The sequence below is a fragment of the Cryptococcus depauperatus genome, chromosome 1 (genome assembly GCF_001720195.1).
Source record: "Cryptococcus depauperatus CBS 7841 chromosome 1, complete sequence".
NCBI classification, from domain to species: Eukaryota; Fungi; Basidiomycota; class Tremellomycetes; order Tremellales; family Cryptococcaceae; genus Cryptococcus; species Cryptococcus depauperatus.
In genome coordinates, this window is record NC_089468.1 from 3051099 (window position 1) to 3069573 (window position 18475).

The following is an 18475-nucleotide window of genomic DNA, read 5'->3' on the forward strand; positions in this document are numbered from 1 at the left end:
GTTGTAAATATCTTTTCATTCAAATCTTTACTTTTTTTCAAAAGGCCTGACAAATAAATCTAAAAATTGCTTATGCCCATACATCATCCCGACCTCATCATACCTGATCTACCTGATTTAGGAGACTTACCATTACCTCATACCACAAAGCCTGTTGAGCATGGTGGTATGAATTTGCGAGAGGGTGAAGCAAGTTGGCCTGAAGCTGGTCCTTCTACTGAGCGGTTAGACCAAGAAAGAGATTATATAGATGACAAAGGCAGAAGAATAGCGTTCGGTGCCAAAGCGGCGGCTGCCATGACTGGCGCCGTGATGACTTCCCTGTTGAGTAAGTACAATGCAGACTGAGGATTGGCATAATGACATTCGCCAAATCATCTGCATGAGTCACCGGCAATATTTCCGCTGGCTTTTAACAGCAAAGTATTGATGAAAAATGATAGTGACGCCTTTTGATGTACTCAAGACGAGATTACAGACAGTACCTCCTCATCTTCATTCAGAAGTGACATACCCTGCGCATTTGCCTGCACCACAATCTTTACCTAGCGCAGGACTAAGAAGCGGCGCCACGGACCTGACAGCAAACTGTTGTCAAGAAGCAATACTGGATTCTCGAGGTCGTTTGACCAGTAACCCTCTAGCTTGCACATCTCCCCTTGATTCCTCAGTCGTGAGAGGAAGTCAGATATCAACAGAAACATTTAGCAAAGCACTTTCATCGGACTTTGCGCTTCGTTTATCCTCAAGGCCTTCAGCTCCGCCCACAGGCTGCTTAAATCCCTCTAAATGGGCGGGAATTTGGGGCGAGCCCATAACCTTTGATTCTATCCAATTTAATCGAAATAGCGCTGGCGTACTTGTCTTGCCTCAAAACTCAGCGAATGTTGTAGAGAGTGGTGTGGGCGTCGCTTCGGAAGGCGGCTTCTTGAGAGAAATTGCGGCTGTGAGGAGGGAAGCTGGTATACGAGGGTTGTGGAAGGGTGTTGGGACAGCCATGTGAGTAGTATGTCATATCTAAGGCAATATATTGATGGTGCGAAGAACGATGGGTATTCCGTCTTCTGCCATTTACATGCTAGGATATGAATATATCTCCACCGCTATTTCACCATACTTTCTCCCTCCTGGCGTGCCTGTAACTACATCGGCTAGCAACTCAGCAGGCGCAGATAGTGGAATAAAGAGTTTGACGGCCGGTTTAACTCCCGCGCCTCTAATAGCAGGATCATTGGCGAGAACCTTAAGTGCGACTGCCATCAGTCCCATTGAAATGTTTAGAACCCGCTTACAGGCTTTACCGTCTAGTATGTCCTTGTTGTTCATTCTCATTTGTTCTTCTGTTATATGAATAGGATACTGACGGAAGACTACCAAATATGCAGATCAAGGCTCCCCCACTTATGCAAGTGTCACAAAAGACATGTATCGCCTTGTACAAGACAAGGGCATAGCTATTCTCTATCGTGGTCTAGGTCCAACTCTCTGGCGAGATGTTCCCTTTTCTGGTATGTTCCAAATCTTTCAGAACTATCCAGCGTGTTCCAGCTTACTCCTAATCTATAGGGATTTACTGGGCGGGGTTTGAAATCCTCAAAATCGTCTTCACCTCTCATTCACTTCTCCCTCCTCTCTCACCTATTGGTACATCTTTCCTAAGCGGCTTTCTCTCTGGTACCTTGTCTGCTCTCCTCACACAGCCTTTTGATGTTCTCAAAACTCGCCGACAAGTATTTGACCCTGCTCCTGGATGCACTGGCGCTGAAGGAAGGGTTGGTACAATCAGCCTTATCAGACATGTGCTCAAAACAGAGGGCTGGGCCGCCTTGTACACAGGAATGAGTGCACGTTGTGCAAAAATTGCTCCAGCATGTGGGCTAATGATTGCTTGTTATGAGGGAGTGGGAAGGCTGTTAGGTGGTGAGTAGAGACAGCGTTGAGATTTGGCGAGTCTGGAATTATAGATAAGATGGGGTAAAGAGAGCGGTAAGCGATGACGACAATGATATAGATGACAACAGGGCAATTAAAAATCCATATACTCCAACTTAGACTGCATTTCCCCATGGTAGCCAATCTCAAAATACTAATCGTCTTTAAATACTCACATATGCTGGATACACACCACTTCATAGATATCACGTTTCATACATTTTTCTAATAAGTCGTCGGCAACCATGATGTATTCTTATAGCATAGAATTGATTTTGGCACTGTGCACAAAGACAAGCGTATAGTCACGCAGTAATCATACTTTTATCAAAATTAAATACATCTTAAGCCAATTGAAGCTTGGATGTGACTGTCTTTTTGCATCAGTCAATCTCCTGAACCACAAATTGGCCATATGGTCGCTGTCAGTCCGATTATGAACACTCCCGGCCACTGTAGAAATTGTGGTCGGTTCCCAAGCACGCAGCGTAACATGATCGAGATAAAGCTCTGAACCTTTGTCTTTCAACTACTCTCTGACATGTTCTGTGACAACAAGTAGATCGTCGCATCTAATTGTGACACCAACTTTGATTGGAAACGTCCAAATAGACTGGAGATCCTTAGTGACATTAGAAGTTTCAATGTGATCTGGCGACTGCAGGCTACCATTGTCGGTAAACAAAAGCTAGACATGCGACAAATTCAATGTTGGTACTTCTCAAGACGCCAACTGTATAGCAGAAGGGCTGAAGATATCCGCCGTGGGTCCGAAACCTCGAATGAACTTTGTCTTGATGACGGCAGGTGTACCATAGTAAACATTTCTAGTTGTGTGGTTCATTGTGATAGTAATATTTTGTTGTTTAAAGAATGTACTCGAGTTGGGGCAGATCTTCTTGATGAGATCTTGGATAAACCTTGGGACTTATATACCTAGAGAATGCTGGTCCATACACAAGCAGAGTTTGTCGAATAAATGAATAAATGAATAAATGAATAAATGAATAAATGAATAAATGAATAAATGAATAAATGAATAAATGAATAAATGAATAAAACAGACATAATAGAAAACAAAGATTGGCTTTGTGAGCTTTGTTTTCTTACAACGCCAACATTTGGTTACGTAAGAGTTTCTAAGTCACGTGACTCATGATCTTGAATCATTGTTTAGACAAAGAGTGTATCGAATGATAATATGAACTTGTTTAACTTTTACTCAGTGGTAAAAGAAAGGAAGCCGAAGTGTTTAGAAAGATGGATATCGACAAAATGTTCAAAATCCCGGCTGTTCCGACGGGAGGGAAGAGAAAGATGCCCAATCTGCCTGGTCCAGGTGAGTGCTTTCGTTACTTGTTGTCATTTCGCTGATGGATGCTGGGGACCTATAGAGGTGTTGAAAAAGTACAAGGCAGAGAATCCTGAAAAAGAGAAAATCATAGTCAGCGAGAAAGGCAAGGAAAGGGCAGCAACAGTAGAGGATGAAGATTTAAAAGTTGATTATTCCACAGGCAAGTCTATATACGTGAACCTGATCAAGCTGATGGGTATTGCTAGTAGGAGATCAAGTGTATGATGGGGGAAATGATGAAGAAGGTAGATTTTTTGGTGGAGGGCTCAATGTGGAACAAGAAGTACGTTTGCCCTTTTCTCAAACTTTAACTTATGTTTAATGTAGCAAATTCTTGATATTTTCGACAAGGCAGGACCCGAAGAAGGAAGCTCAGCTTTGGATTTGCCGTCTTTGAGAAGACAATTGGCAAAGTTTGAGCGGACGGTTACAAAGAATGCCGAGCAGAGAGGAAAATGGCCTGACGATCCGTCCAGGTAAATATCCTCGACACAAATGTCAGACGAGTGTTAATAAGCTTCACTCAGATTTATAGATTCTGAGAGCGATTTGGATGCCTCTATCAAGCTTCTTCTGCCACTGACTCAAAATCCACCGCTGTTTTATCCCGAGCTCATCAAAGCTGGTACTCTGCCCTTGCTCACTAACCTTCTCTCTCACGAAAATACAGATATTGCTATGGATGTAGTTGAAGTTATCCAAGAACTCACAGATGAAGATGTTGGAGCCGAAGTTGATGATCTGGAAGGTGGCGAAGGAAATGAAGAGAGAGCGAGTAAAACCAGGATCGCCATAGGCGAACTTATTGATGAGCTGGTTAGTCATTTCGATTCTGTATGAGTTCTTCTTTGAGTTGCTTATGTGTAATGATAGTTGAACAATTCTCTTTTCGAACTCCTCGTATCCAACCTTGGAAGATTAGATGAAAAGGAGGACGCTGACTCCCAGGGTGTGTTTCATGTTCTTGGAGTATTTGAGAACCTGCTCTCATTTATGCCACCTCTTGCCGATCAGATTGTGGAAACGACTACACTCTTAACATGGTTATTGAAGAGAATACAAGTTGAAGAGTATAACAGCAACAAACAGTACGCCAGTGAAATTCTGGCCATTTTGTTGCAAGAAAGCAGGGAAATCGTAATGCGAGTAAATCAAGAAGGTTTGGATATAATGTTGCAGGTCCTTTCTGTGAGCTTTCTATACCAAGCATCTGGCAAAATCCGGAACTAATTAACTCTTAGCAATATCTTAAAAAAGACCCAACCGATAGTGAAGAGATTGAATTTATGGAGAATATATTCGGTTGCATTTGTTCTTGTCTTGCTCAGCCAGAGATGAAGACAGCTTTTTTAGAGGCAGAAGGAGTGGAGTTGATGGTCATGATGATGAAGTATGCTTTTTGTTCTCATAGCTGTATAGCTTCAACTGATAGGCCTAAAGAGAAAAGAAACTCGCCAAAACTCGTGCCATCAAAGTACTCGATTATGCGCTCCAGTCTGAAGACGGATGTGCGTCGTGCATTCGATTCGTCGAAGCTCTTGGTCTCAAAACGTTGTTCTCCGCATTTATGGGCAAGGGTAATTCAAAGAGCAAACATAACGCAACATCAACCATCGAGGATGAGGAGCATATGTTGGGTATATTGGCGAGTTTGTTTACAAACTTGGAATCAGACACGGCGCCGAGAATCAGATTAATTGCCAAATTTGTGGAAAGCGGTTACGAAAAGGTGGAAAGGTTGCTGGAACTGAGGGAAGGGGCTGAAGGAAGACTAGGGCCTGTCATAAAGGAGATTTCTCATGAACGCCAAGTGAGTGGTTATACCCAAAGAGACATTAGAGTTCGATACTCAGCAAAAACCAGGTCATGGAAGCAAATAAGGAAGAAGTCACTGAGCAGGAAGAAACCGAATGGTATCTTCGCAAGATAGACGCTGGCTTGGCTACTCTCCAATCTGCAGACTATGTGTTGGCGTGGGTTTGCATGGAAGATGACGGTGTATGTGTTTCTTTTCTATGCCTGTCTCGCTTCGTTGTGTCACTTCTCGACTAACGGAACCACAAGGCTATGACCCATGCCCGCCTGCTTCTCTCACGCAAAGGCCTCAGTTTCAATCATGTTATAGGCGTATTACAAGAGCTGAGGGACAACGTTGGAGATGGAGATGAATCAGAGGGAGACACAACAGCGGCCAGTGTCCAAAAAATGATTCTGGGTGAGCTGATCACATTTTTGAAAGAGTTGTGAGAGATGCAACTTTTCATCTTGCTCCACCTAATGCATACTTGATTATGCCTGAAGCCTTAGCCTCCAAACACATTGGCCCACACCTCAATCATCCAATCAAAGCCTGCAACCTCTGCCAACGCACACACAATGCTCTCACCCAATTCTTGATACATCGTCAACGAATGCCATCACCCCGAACCAAGGAAAATGCAAAGACTCGCCTTGATGTCTTGCAGCACGCCTATCTACCAGGGAATAAATCTCCTTGAAACGCTACCCTGCTTCCCTTGAGCCTCCATAGTATCCAATCCGCTCGTCCTGGCGCTCGCTACACCCGTTAGAGGCTTTGTCTACGAGCGCCTTCTTGTGTCCATCTAAAGCGACCATACGGTATCCTGAAAATAGCGGAAGAGGACAAGACGCATCGGACATTTTAGACCGGATTGTTTGATCCCTTTTAACTGGTTATCTATTTTTATTTTTTGTGTTTCTTTTGTCCTTCCTATACACAATACACCAATTCAGGATACGCCCAGTTTATTTTCAGCCCATAGAACCGAAAGTGATGGACCGAGAAGCAAACTCGGTAGCAATACCCAACTCTTGTTGCGTGCCTGTGTCTCTCACTGATGATAGCAGAGCCAGCCCCGCCAAACCACGTAGGCATTACGCTCAAGACAATCTCTAGAGCATGGCTCGCTGTCACGCTTACGCTCTCACCAAGGAAACTCATGTATCATGTACCGCCAGTCTACGCCGGATGACACCATTTGTCATCCGCTCCATATTTTGTGTACTATGTCCGTTTCCTTTGAACCGGCCTCATTCCCCTAACGAGAAACAACAACACAATTGTCTGTAATCTTATCCCATGGGCTGACCCTGGTAGCGGTTCGAGGTTTACGGCAGCTCTACGTAATGACAGAAAAACAATCCATCCAAATGGATGTCGTTATCATCGCGAGTCACTCACTACGGTCGGTGAAGTTTTGGTATAAAACGCAAAGCCGAAGACAGAAATAGGACCGACAATTCACATCTCTCTTTTTCTTTTCAACATTCATCTGCTAATGTGTTTGGTGAATGCCACCGTCACTCACTCGTCTGTATATATAAGCTATCGATACCAACACATTCTCGGATGAAAGTTGCCATTGTCGGTGGTGGTGTTGGGGGCCTTTCGTCCTTGTGGGTGAGTGTTTGGGGCAGAATGTTGATACGAGGGTGTAGATGGATTTGGCTGACTGGATACAGCTCCTCAACGAATTTTCAGAACACCAAGTACATATCTATGAAAAGGACCATTGGTGGGGAGGGCATGCCCATACAGTCAAGTTTCAGCAGCCAGGAAAGGAAACGTGTGAAATTGATACGTATGTGGGTTGGAGAGGGAAAAAGCAGTGTCTGATGCTTGGCTAGTGCTTTTATCGCTATCAACTCGAGGAATTACCCAAATTTTTACCGTTTTATTCAAGAGTCGGCGGTGGAGATGATCAAGACGACCATGTCTTTCTCATTGAGTCGTGACGGAGGCTTGTTTGAGTGGGCCAGTAACAATCTATGGTCACTGTTTTGCCAGAGCTCTAATTTGTGAGTTTGCGTCGGAATGAATAGGGCTAACATGGGCAGCTTCAAGCCGAGGATCTATAGGATGATGTGGGACATTTTTCGGTTCCACATCTTTGCCAAGGACTTGTTGACGGAAAAAGGAGAGAGTGAAGGGTTGAGTATAGGGCAATATCTGGACAAGGAAGGTTACAGTCAATCGTTCAAGGAGGATTATCTACTCGTATGTGGCTGTGATATGGGAGTTGAGCTGACACGGCATAGCCGTTGACAGCCGGTATTTGGTCTATTCCTCCAGAAAAGGTGGCACTCGACTTTCCAGCGATGGCCCTGGTTAGGTTCTTCCACAACCACCAGATGCTTCAGCTTTGGGGCAAGCCTGCGTGGCTCACGGTGAAGGGTGGATCGTATGTGGTTCTGTAGACTATGTGCTGTGTGCTGATGGCTTGCAGCGCAAAATATGTCGAAAAAATCATTAACAAGGTTCCAAAAGACAGGCTTCATCTCCAGACTGGGATTGAGAAGATCATGCCTCTGGAGGATGGCGGAGTGGTTGTCAAGGAAGAAGCGGGAAGGGAGGTTAGATATGACAAAGTCATCATAGCGTGAGCCAAAGTGGATAAGGGAGGACGTTGCTCATGTTCTTGGCAGTACCCATACGGACCAGGCGGTGCAGTTACTCGGAGAACACATCACGCATGAGGAAAAATCTGTATTAGGAGGTTGTGAATGGAGCGCAAACGAGGCTTGGGTACATTATGACGAAGCAGTGCGTATTCTTGGAGAGATTAATACTGATGTTGTGACAGTTGATGCCTACGAGAAAGAGGGCATGGACGGCTTGGAATTATTTGACTTCTACCAAGGCTGTAACGCCCAGCCACGAGTCCAAGACAACAGCTTCAGACGTCAGCACCATTTCCATGTGAGCTGCTCCCATTGACTCTCTTCATATCTCTAATCGAGTTAGTACATTCGATCTCAATGTTTTACAATCTCTACCCGTACACAGACACGGCCATATTTTCGTCACACTCAACCCGCCTGTTCAGCCCGACGTGTCTAAAACTCTTTCTCGGTGGATCTACCACCACCCTATTCTCACCCCTGCCCTCATCCATGCCCAGAAAGGCCTGCCTTCCATACAAGGAAAGCGAGGGCTATATTTCGTAGGAGCTTGGACGGGCTACGGCTTCCACGAAGATGGCTGGCGTGCAGGAATGGAAATCGTCTATCGACCAGAATTTGGTCTGCAAAACAAGCCATGGAGTATTGCAAGAGTTGATACAAGGGACATCAAGAGGGAGACTGGTGAATGGGCACTACGGCCAGTCGTTGGTGGTCTCGATATGGTCGCAAAGAGGTTGTTTAATTGGTTAAACTGGCCGATGAGCCTGTATTTGTCTCTCATACGCGTCTTCTTTTGGCCCTCTTCGTGGAAACCATTGATAGTATAGCTTCAATCTCTTCTTTTTATTTGTATCGTGGAGTAAACTATAGGAATGTTGTCACCCAACGCGTCGCGTTAAATACACTAGATGCAACCGTGAGAAAGTTTAATGATTTGCATAGAATATCAGCCATATTCAACATTTATCTTTTCTTTCTTTTCTCATTCTCTTTTCCTATATTATTAATAGATTTCGCAATGTCTAGGTTCGTTAGGCCTGTAGGTTGACAGAGTCGGAAGGACAGGCAGTGGCTCATTCACACTCTTAGTCCAAGTACCGCCACGTCTACGGTAACAAGTCCAAGATCAACTATGAAAACGTAAAAATCAGCGGGTCTGCGTGGGACACTGATCTCGTGTCTGCTGGCGGAAAATACTTGTCTGTCAATTGGCAGGCTTCTGGAGGCGGGGTACGCTTGCGTCACACATACTTGTAGAGATATCCTGATGGATTAATGGGATAGGCTTTCGCTGTTCTTCCACTTTGCTCTCCTTTTACCACCCCGCAACCTGAGGGATTTCCTACAAAGCTCCCAGACATTATTCCGCTAGCTCGAGCTCATACGGCTCCGGTGCTTGATACTGCTTGGAATCCTTTTGATGATAACATTGTGGTTTCAGCAGGCGAGGATGGTAAAGGTAAGTGTCTAACACGAGTTTAGGTTGTATACTGATCAAGATAAAGTTTTTGTCTGGAAGGTAGATGACTCTATGTTTGAGGGATGGGGAGAAGAAGGATGGGAGCCTCGGGATCTCAGTCCTGCAACTAGGCTCAGCACAGGCGGACGGTGAGCTTGTGCCAAGTTTTGGCTTAATCTAAACACTCTTATAGTAAAGTTGGCCAAGTTGTATTTCATCCCACTTCTTCCAATGTCTTGGCAGCTGCTTCCGGAGATTATCTCATTCGACTGTGGGATATCGCTGCAACGGACGACGCTCCTGGGCTCACGCTCAAAGGTCATAACGACTCTATACAAAGCCTTGCTTGGAATGCCACAGGCACCGTGCTTGCCACTGTGAGTGCAGGAGCTGGAGCGACACATCTTGGAGCTAACAGGGCGAACAGACATGCAGGGACAAAAAGATTAGATTGTTTGATCCCCGTGCGGGCAGTGAGGCTGTTAGGATCGCCAACGGACATGCAGGTGTGAAGGGCTCTAGGATCGTTTGGCTTGGTGATAAAGACAGAATAGCCACGACAGGTGTAAGCGTCTTTAGATCATTTCATTTGTGGAAAGGAAATTAAATCTGCTCAGTTCAGTAGGATGTCTGACAGACAGGTCTCTGTCTGGGATACTGCTGGTATTTTCAACATCTCAACCGCGTCCATTGATACCAGCGCGTAAGGCAATAGCTTTATAAAAGACAAAAATACATCTGACTGTTCAACAGTGGTGTTCTTATGCCGTTTTTTGCTGAGGGCAACAACATTCTGTTTCTTGCAGGCAAGGGGTAAGTCTTTGCTGTGAAGATATTTAGGAACCTTTTGCACCTTTTCTAATATCCAATTTAGCGATGGCAATATTCGCTACTATGAATTTGACAATGACCAGTTACATTTCCTTAGCGAATACAAAACCTCTGATCCTCGTACGTTTCAAAATTAAAATTGTCGAAAGGTCTGACCTATGTAGAACGCGGTATGACTCTTCTGCCTCGCCGAGCTCTCAACATCCACGAGAATGAAATCGCCCGAGCTTATAAACTGGCGGGCGGCTGTGTTGAACCTTTGAGCTTTATTGTTCCACGAAAAGCCGAATCTTTCCAATCTGAGTACGTTTTATCTACCCTTTTCTTGGTATATTGTTGACTTTTGACGTAGCATTTATCCACCTGCTAATTCCATTGAACCTGCCCAGTCCGCTGTAGACTTCTTCGCTGGTAAAAGTGCCAGGGCAAGAGAAATGAATCTTGAAACTCAGGTTGTTGGCTCTTCTTCTGCTCCTATTCCCTCTGCTGTCTCTACTGTCACCACCCCTTCTACAGCGGGTCCTACACCCATCAAGGAAGAATACAATAAGCAGGAGCCAAAACTCACCCCAACCTCAGCATCTGCCTTCAAGCCAGTGCCAGTAGAGTACAAGAAAGAAATTGACTCTGTTCCGGAAGTCACCAGGACAGCTAGAAGCCTTGAAATTGAGCAGCCAGATGAGAGCGATGATGAGAAGAAGATCCAGGAAGAAAATCCGTTGATGAAGAAAGCTGCAGAAACTATAAAGTACTTGAGTGTTCAAGACAAGACGACAGAAAATGGTGCCGCTGCGGTATGTTGTTTCTCTTGACCAATTCTCATGGTGTACTATTGTGAGTGAGTGTGATGTTGACTATATGTAGCCTGCTTCTACACTTCTTATCAAAAAACTGTCATCTGACGCTACCACGCCGACTCGTGGCTCCCCACTCTCCGCAGGCTACGACTTATACTCTGCCGAAGAAACGGTCATACCCGCTCAGGGTAAGGCTTTGGTCGATCTTCAGTTAAGTATTGCTGTACCAGAGGGCACTTATGGAAGGGTAGCACCTCGAAGTGGGCTCGGTGAGTGGCACTTAAGCTTTGAGTGTTTTCGTCAAATCTCATAGATAAGCAGCTAGCAAACATTCCATTGACACTGGAGCCGGTGTTATCGATGCCGACTACAGAGGTCCTGTCAAAATTTTATTATTTAACTTTTCCCAACAGGATTTCATTGGTAGATATTCTATAATCTTCTTTAAACGAAAAACACTAATAACTTAAAACTCGAACAGTGAACAAAGGAGACAGAATAGCTCAACTGATCCTCGAAAGAATTATCTTAGCCCCCATTCAAGAAGTTGATGTTAGTCTTAATCCCTGTGATACTTGAATATCTGCGACTGACAGTCCCGTAGGATCTCGACGCCACCACGCGAGGATCAGGCGGCTTTGGTTCAACCGGTGGCTTTGGTGCATCTCTGAAAGAGGTTGTAAACGCGCTCATGTAGAAGTTACGGGTGGTTCAATTGATTCAGGAAAAGGACCGAAATTTCCTATTCTTTTTGTGATACAAGTTGTTGACGTATTTCCTTTGGTCGGTATGAATTGTGTTTTGCATTGAGATTTATCGTCGTAACTGTCAACATGACAAAGAATGAACTTTAGGAATCCGTAGAATACAGAAGAGCTACACCAATGTTGATCCATAATCTATAACAAGGATGATCTCAATCGCATATTACTCTACAATTTTTCAAGACTTGATGTATTTTTATCCCATTGTGGATCGCACCCATGGTATTTGACAAGACTGCTATTATATAAATCGCAAACTCTATCTTCCTTTGTGTCATGAATATTACCAATAATTAAGATCCACGCTCTGTACCAAAAGGTCACAATAATACAATCAGAGTTGCATTACTATTTATTGGCTATATTCCATGCAATAATTCCAAGGTTCTGACACTTTGCCGGATATTCCGCAATTTTGTATTAGTCCCTACCACCGTAACGCTTGAGACTGTTGGCTTGCAACTCTGTAGACAATTTTTACAGGATACGAGACAGCAGATTCAATTTAGATCAGCTCGGATGCGATTCTAACTGGGTCTTCTTGATGTTTGAGGCGATGACCAAACGCTAGTTGTGATAGATATGGATAAACTAATCTTCTACGACAATGCTTAGAGATGGCTCACAATGGAGAGAAATGACTGTGTCTGGAAGATTCTGTGAAGAGAAGGTTAAGGAGGACATAAACTGAAATCTTTTCAACAACGTTGTCGTTCGTGTCCTGAGCTGTTGAATAAAGATGGCTGAAGCGCCCAATAAGAGATGCGCAATAGAAAGAGTATAGCAACAGCAAAAGGAAAGATCCAGCGCTATTTGAGGTTGAATCCATCAGCTAGTGATCTCTAACAATTTTCCCTGCTCACTTATTAAAGGCTAAAGATTCGATCAGCTTAATCTGGAGCGTTGTTGCATCCCTTCAAAAGGAATGACGCAGCTGTAAAAACTACATGGTGTTGTCAATGAAACAAGGATGAGCAGCTAGGATATAATAATGGTCAGTTGGCATATCCGTCACCACAAAAGCAACTCACATCACAACAATCGAACCTCGTCAAGTGATCGTGAAGCCATGAATGTGGCCAAAAGTAACAGAGGTAGAAGCAGATTTCTTAAGAGTGTTCTCAGCACCTTGAATAGTCAGCACGATAACCTCTCTTTGCCATATTCATGACACTGCAACGACTGTGATAACTGCGAGAATTGCTTGAAACGATGTGGTAACAACATCTACAAGAGATTTCATAGGGATTGTATTTCTCAATATCATGAAAAGAAACAAAGATAAAAACAAGATGAGGAAATTTCTCCAAAATTTCTTATCAGACTGATAGTCACGCAAGATTGCCGAGATCGGTTATTTCGCCAATCTCTAACTATTCATCATATTTGATTTTTCAACCTTTTAATCTTATGAGAAGGAGAGGAAAAGGAGAAACCATAGTTGGCTCACTTATCCAACTAGTTGTATTTACTGCTAGATCTCTTGAAGGTTGAGAGATTGACTGTAAAAGTTCAAGCTAAAAGTTGAATGGGAAAGTTTGGCTATCTTGCCTGTTACTATTCATTCCGACAGTGCTGGTTTGACTTGGCACAGCGAACAACATCGGCTATATTTACACTGTGACTTCTCAGGATGTATATTGAGTAATTTTGGGAATAGAACGACCATTATAGTATGACTGGCAGATAAATGCTAGGAGAGCTGTCAAAGGGAATGAGCTTGCTCTTCATCGGCAAACTTACGTAATAATTCGGTTATATCCGTTGATTGGCTCTCCCGGTTGTTCCGAAGAGTTTGTAGATAGTTAACTCATATTTACTTTTTCTTTTTCTCTTTGAATTTACTTTTGTAATTCTTTTTGTATAGCCAATCTAACCTATCAGTACACGAAAATGAGTAAGTAAATCCCCTGCGTTACCTTGTCGATAAATGGCACTGTAATAACAGCATGTTGGATATGACTGAGCTGACCCTTTGCCCGCAGGCTTTACCAATTTTTGGGCAAACGTTCCACAAGGGTGGGTACGATAGCTACAGATTTGTTTCGGCGTAAATTGCTCACTTTTGGGGCTGTATCTATAGTCCTCCTGATCCAATCCTCGGTATGCTACTTGAAATGGGTAGGATTAGTTTATCACCAACTAACAGGACATTGCTTTAGGTGTCACAGACGCTTTCAAGAAGGATACCTACCCCAACAAGATCAACCTTGGTGCTGGTGAGTGTTTGTGTTGCTGCTGGTGGGTCGTAACTGAGCCCCATTCTCAAACGTTGTGCTTTCTTACTCTCAATCTCCACTTCAATGTCATTTATTATCTTGCGATTGACTTATCGGATGCCCACCTTTGTCATCTTTATCTGCTTTGAATATACAGGAGCATATGTGAGTTGATATAATGATGATTTCTGATGGAAAAAGTAACTGACATTTGGCAGCGCGATGAAAATGGCAAGCCCTACATACTCAACTCGGTGCTGAAGGCGGAGGACATCCTGTATCAAAAAAAGTTAGACAAGGAGTACCTTCCCATCACTGTAGGCAGTTTGAATCTGGAGCCCGAGGTTTACTAATACGCTCTCAGGGCTCTGCCGACTTTATCAAACTTGCAACTGAACTAGCATACGGTAAGGACTCTAAACCTTTGCAAGAAGGCCGTGTACGTCCATTCCACGCGACAATTGTACTATTTCGCTAATATACATGACGGTAAGATCGCTGTTTCCCAATCCATCTCTGGCACTGGAGCTCTGCGTATTGCCACTGGGTTTATATCTTCCTTCTACACTGGCCCCAAAGTGCTTTATCTCCCCAACCCTACTTGGGGTAATCACGTCCCTCTTGCTGAGTCGGTCGGTATCAAAGTAGAAAGGTACAGATACTTTGACAAAAAGACCATTGGTCTTGATTTTGAGGGGATGAAAGCGGATATTCAGATTGCTCAGGAGGGATCTATCGTATGTGATCTGTACTACAGTCACTTGCGATGAACTCACAATTCCTAGATTCTTTTGCACGCTTGTGCCCAAAATCCTACAGGTATTGACCCTACTCAGGAGCAGTGGAAAGAGCTATCTGAAATTGTCAAGTCTAAAAAGCATCTTCCGCTATTTGACATGGCTTACCAAGGTTTCGCTTCCGGCGACATTATTCGCGATGCCTTTGCTGTACGGTACTTTGTCGAACAAGGACACCAGATCATCTTGTGCCAATCTTTTGCTAAGAATTTGGGATTGTATGCTGAAAGAGCTGGAACCTTCTCAATGGTTGTTGGATCTACGCAGGAAAAAGAAAGGATCTTGTCTCAGATCAAGAGAGTGGTCAGACCGCTATACTCTTCCCCGCCCATCCATGGCGCACGACTCGTTGCTACCATCTTGGGCACTCCTGGATTATACAACGAGTGGTATGTTACACGTGGTTGAGGAATCTGGATAGCTGACAGTTCGATGGAATTTAGGCTTGGCGAGGTTAAAAAAATGGCTGATAGAATCATCTCTATGCGCGAGAGACTCTTCGATTTACTTGTGGAGCTCGAGACTCCAGGTGAATGGGGACATATTAAGTCCCAGATTGGTATGTCCATCGTGCATGTTTCAGCTGTACTATTCGATAATCCGCTAACAACGCAAAGGGATGTTCTCTTTTACCGGCCTATCTCCTGAACAAGTTGATGCTTTAACCGAGCATGCCCACATCTACTTGACCAGAGACGGAAGAATTTCCATGGCCGGTCTGAACGAACATAACATCAAATATTTTGCCGAAAATATGAGTAAGGTTGTAAAAGGCGAACTAAGGACCAGATCTTCTCTTTAAACAGAGAATGAGTGGAAGATTGTTCAATATATAGTTAAAACAAACAAGGAATAGAAGAGAAGGAAATGCATCCACTATGTCTATGATTGACGCTCATATTATATTCTTGTCTATAAGCAAATTGCGAACTGTCATTGCAATCGCTTCTTTAGAACAGAGAACAATACATGACCTATTGTTAACTCATATTTAGACCTGATGTTGTGAATTTACAAATATATTTGGCTTATCACCAGTGGTATCTATACATGTTACTTCATCTAATCTCCCTTTTTGCTTTACTAGTCAACACCATTTGTTGACTATGTTGTTTCTAATACTGAACCGTGTGCCCTCTTACTTTCTATACTTTCCAGCCAAACCCAAGCTTATGGCTCCAACGAAGGCAATTCCAAGTATCATTCGTCCAATGATTCTTTTTTTGACCAGCTTCTGTGCCTCATTTTCCACAGAAATCGGCCTTTTAAATTTTACACCAGCAAAAAGGAGTTGAGCAATAAGAAATTGACGGACTGGAGTAAGAGGTGGGTAGCGAAGAGCCATTAGGGGTTCAAAGAGAGAAGGTATCTCAAGAACCGCTATATGGCTGTCAGTATCTGGTACTTTGTCAAGTAGACAATCAGCAAACATTTGTGGTGAGTGAACGTATCAAAACCATCCTTGCCGTGGTACGAGCCCCCTGTGAATGACCAATTAGTTCTTTACATTCTTGTGTCAAGAAGATATGTGCATACATCCAGAAGCGCCGACGCCGCCAAAAGGGATGTTGCGAGCTACATTGAGGTTTTAGTCAAAAGTTTCATCAATCACAGCCAGAAACAAACTCACCAAAAGTGGCTAGGGCAAAATCATTCCATGTTGCAGAGCCGCTCGTTGTCTCATTTATGACTATAATCAGAGTATAATCAGCTCATATCAACTTACTCCTTAGACATTTGGCATCAGATAGATTACTGAAATACCATTTCAAGTGATCCAGAGATAGCACAAGTCTAACGTGAAGTAAAAGTGAGTTAAAAAATTCTTACCTTTGGTGAAAATGCTCTTTTTCCCTGAGCATACATAAAGAGCCAATGGCTTCGGTCGTGCGTTTATATATCGAATGGCTGTGTCGATGTCCTGTTGTGCGCTCTGTCAATCACAATATCATGATATGAAGGGGCAGTAGAAAAACAGTCGCGATACGCTACTCACATCAACAGGAATAATGCCCAATACCCCCCCAAAAACCTCCTGCTTAAGCATCTCTCCTTCCTTCTCATCACCATTCAGTCCAAGTTTTACAAGGCTTATACCCATTTTTCTACTGTTTTCGTCCACTTCACCTTTATAAACCAACTGTCCTGTAGATGTATAGTGCTCTAGGTAGGACATTTGGCGGGCAAAATCAGAAGCGCTGCGTAATGAGGCATTAGCCGACGAATGAAGAAGGGAAAGAGGGGAAGGGAAAGCAGAGAAAAACTCGTCAAGTCTGTCGATTAAACATGTCAGAATCTATTGATTTATTGAGTAGTAACTGGTTATGAGCACAACATACGTGGTCTTCAATACTTCAATAAACTCGTCGACCCTATCTTTGACACATAAGACATAGTCAGGTGCCACTTTGTACAAGTTAGCCACTTTCTTCTTTCAATTGACCCATTTGAATCTTAGGAGAACATCCTGCGAATTAAAGAGATGAATACAACACATACCACACATTTGGCCACCATTCATCTGTTTGATACTTAACATACGTCTTGCAACCATCTTCAGATTCGCACAGCTTGACACAATGACTGGAGATTTGCCACCAAGCTAAACACCACAGGAAAGTAGATATCAGTATAGCAGACAACCATGGAGAGTCATAACAAAATTATATTATCAACATAAACATACCTCAAGAGTGCTTGGAGTGAGCGTTTTGGCGCAGGCACCAGCAACAATTTTGCCTACAGCAGCAGAACCTGTATAAAAGACTACGAAGCACATTATTAGCATGGCTCTCGTGTAAATCTATCAATGACATACCGTGTCCCCATTCCTTCTCCAATAGCCTCTGATTCTCTTTAACTTCACCCAAAACACATGCATAACCTTGTGGATCCAGATACTTGGGGAGAAGTTGTGCGAGTAGAGCAGATGAAGCAGGAGCATGTTCCGAAAGCTTTAAAATGGCGGGACAACCGGCAGATATTGCTCCAACAAGTGGAACGAGACTCAGCTGCCAAGGGTAGTTCTGTCGAGGCAGTTAGTTGCTGTGCGAAATGTTATATGAATGGTTTGCGCTACCCATGTAGAGATTATCTGTCAAAATCCGGAAATTTCAGCTTGACTTTTAATGAAACACCTAAATCGAAGCACATACCAAGGCTACGCCTTTCGGTTGTTTCTTGATCCTTGGCTCTACAGATTCAAAAGTCTCATCATGGTGTTCAAATTTCAACAGAAACCAGACTCACGCATGGTTTTCATGGCCAAAAGGGCGTCCCCGATTCGATACTCATCAGTCATCCATTTTTCGGTCTTTTGTACGGCAAGGTCAATCTCGTTGATCACTGGCCAGAGCTTCGACCACCATAAGTTTTGCTATCTATCAAGCCCAAAAAACAACACACGTCAACGTAATCTGTATCAAATTCGCCCCTCCCCAGGTCCTTTTTGGTAGCCTCTTGGATTGCATGCTTGTTGTCTTGGATCAGGTAGGCAAGTTGCTTGAGGTTGAATAGCCTGTATGCAAGGGAATGGGTTCCTTTTGAAGCAAAGCGCGCCTGGAGAGTTTCATAGAGAGAATCGATTTGCTGTAAAGAAGTAGGGGTTTGACTTGTAAATTGGCTCATATCGCGTGGCTTTTGGATGTTTTTGAAGAAAAAGAGAGAAAGGTAAACGCGAAAAGAAAAGAAAGAATGGAATGCCACTTCAAGTAAGAATGCGAATGGTCAATTCCCGAGATCACGGTCAATCTCCGAGATTCCATTTTCTCTCGCGATTTCAACTTTTCTTTCAATCTTGAATAATATAACATTCTTGAACAGATATTTTGATATTCAATTTATCACAAAGCATGAAAGAAACAATTCTTCTTTATACACATGCTGAAACTAGCTTTC

General features: G+C 43.4%; 7 protein-coding genes across 7 annotated transcripts; 5 read left to right on the forward strand and 2 right to left on the reverse strand.

The window, feature by feature from the left end:
• Nucleotides 1-72: 72 nt before the first annotated feature.
• L203_101200 (uncharacterized protein) lies at nt 73-1928 on the forward strand (the record flags this gene model as incomplete). The annotated part of the gene is made up of 5 exons (XM_066210645.1): nt 73-328; nt 444-999; nt 1045-1307; nt 1386-1508; nt 1567-1928. The coding sequence occupies 5 exons, from the start codon at nt 73-75 to the stop codon at nt 1926-1928; spliced, it is 1560 nt and encodes a 519-aa protein (XP_066066742.1).
• Nucleotides 1929-3192: 1264 nt separating this feature from the next.
• On the forward strand, nt 3193-5533 carry L203_101201 (uncharacterized protein; the record flags this gene model as incomplete). The annotated part of the gene is made up of 12 exons (XM_066210646.1): nt 3193-3271; nt 3327-3446; nt 3493-3569; nt 3614-3762; nt 3814-4102; nt 4160-4235; nt 4301-4329; nt 4376-4474; nt 4528-4676; nt 4727-5096; nt 5150-5284; nt 5351-5533. The coding sequence occupies 12 exons, from the start codon at nt 3193-3195 to the stop codon at nt 5531-5533; spliced, it is 1755 nt and encodes a 584-aa protein (XP_066066743.1).
• Nucleotides 5534-5589: 56 nt separating this feature from the next.
• On the reverse strand, nt 5590-5947 carry L203_101202 (uncharacterized protein; the record flags this gene model as incomplete). The annotated part of the gene is made up of 3 exons (XM_066210647.1): nt 5590-5678; nt 5737-5744; nt 5793-5947. The coding sequence occupies 3 exons, from the start codon at nt 5945-5947 to the stop codon at nt 5590-5592; spliced, it is 252 nt and encodes an 83-aa protein (XP_066066744.1).
• A 709-nt stretch (nt 5948-6656) lies between these two features.
• Nucleotides 6657-8538, forward strand: L203_101203 (uncharacterized protein; the record flags this gene model as incomplete). The annotated part of the gene is made up of 9 exons (XM_066210648.1): nt 6657-6707; nt 6770-6888; nt 6935-7105; nt 7166-7308; nt 7356-7488; nt 7534-7686; nt 7733-7832; nt 7891-8006; nt 8052-8538. The coding sequence occupies 9 exons, from the start codon at nt 6657-6659 to the stop codon at nt 8536-8538; spliced, it is 1473 nt and encodes a 490-aa protein (XP_066066745.1).
• A 191-nt stretch (nt 8539-8729) lies between these two features.
• Nucleotides 8730-11495, forward strand: L203_101204 (uncharacterized protein; the record flags this gene model as incomplete). Its single annotated transcript, XM_066210649.1, has 15 exons — nt 8730-8750; nt 8801-8941; nt 8996-9170; nt 9217-9319; nt 9364-9547; nt 9598-9735; nt 9788-9873; nt 9924-9983; nt 10045-10121; nt 10166-10304; nt 10354-10795; nt 10866-11067; nt 11120-11221; nt 11280-11350; nt 11403-11495. The coding sequence occupies 15 exons, from the start codon at nt 8730-8732 to the stop codon at nt 11493-11495; spliced, it is 2034 nt and encodes a 677-aa protein (XP_066066746.1).
• A 1960-nt stretch (nt 11496-13455) lies between these two features.
• On the forward strand, nt 13456-15380 carry L203_101205 (uncharacterized protein; the record flags this gene model as incomplete). Its single annotated transcript, XM_066210650.1, has 11 exons — nt 13456-13459; nt 13548-13581; nt 13646-13665; nt 13725-13781; nt 13939-13946; nt 14000-14098; nt 14146-14220; nt 14276-14518; nt 14567-14967; nt 15022-15137; nt 15196-15380. The coding sequence occupies 11 exons, from the start codon at nt 13456-13458 to the stop codon at nt 15378-15380; spliced, it is 1242 nt and encodes a 413-aa protein (XP_066066747.1).
• Nucleotides 15381-15716: 336 nt separating this feature from the next.
• On the reverse strand, nt 15717-18205 carry L203_101206 (uncharacterized protein; the record flags this gene model as incomplete). Its single annotated transcript, XM_066210651.1, has 14 exons — nt 15717-15958; nt 16009-16059; nt 16115-16153; nt 16209-16268; nt 16409-16499; nt 16575-16851; nt 16918-16984; nt 17078-17180; nt 17265-17344; nt 17397-17604; nt 17658-17672; nt 17734-17771; nt 17828-17933; nt 17984-18205. 14 exons carry the CDS (start codon nt 18203-18205, stop codon nt 15717-15719), a joined length of 1599 nt encoding a protein of 532 aa, XP_066066748.1.
• Between the last annotated feature and the right edge of the window lie 270 nt (nt 18206-18475).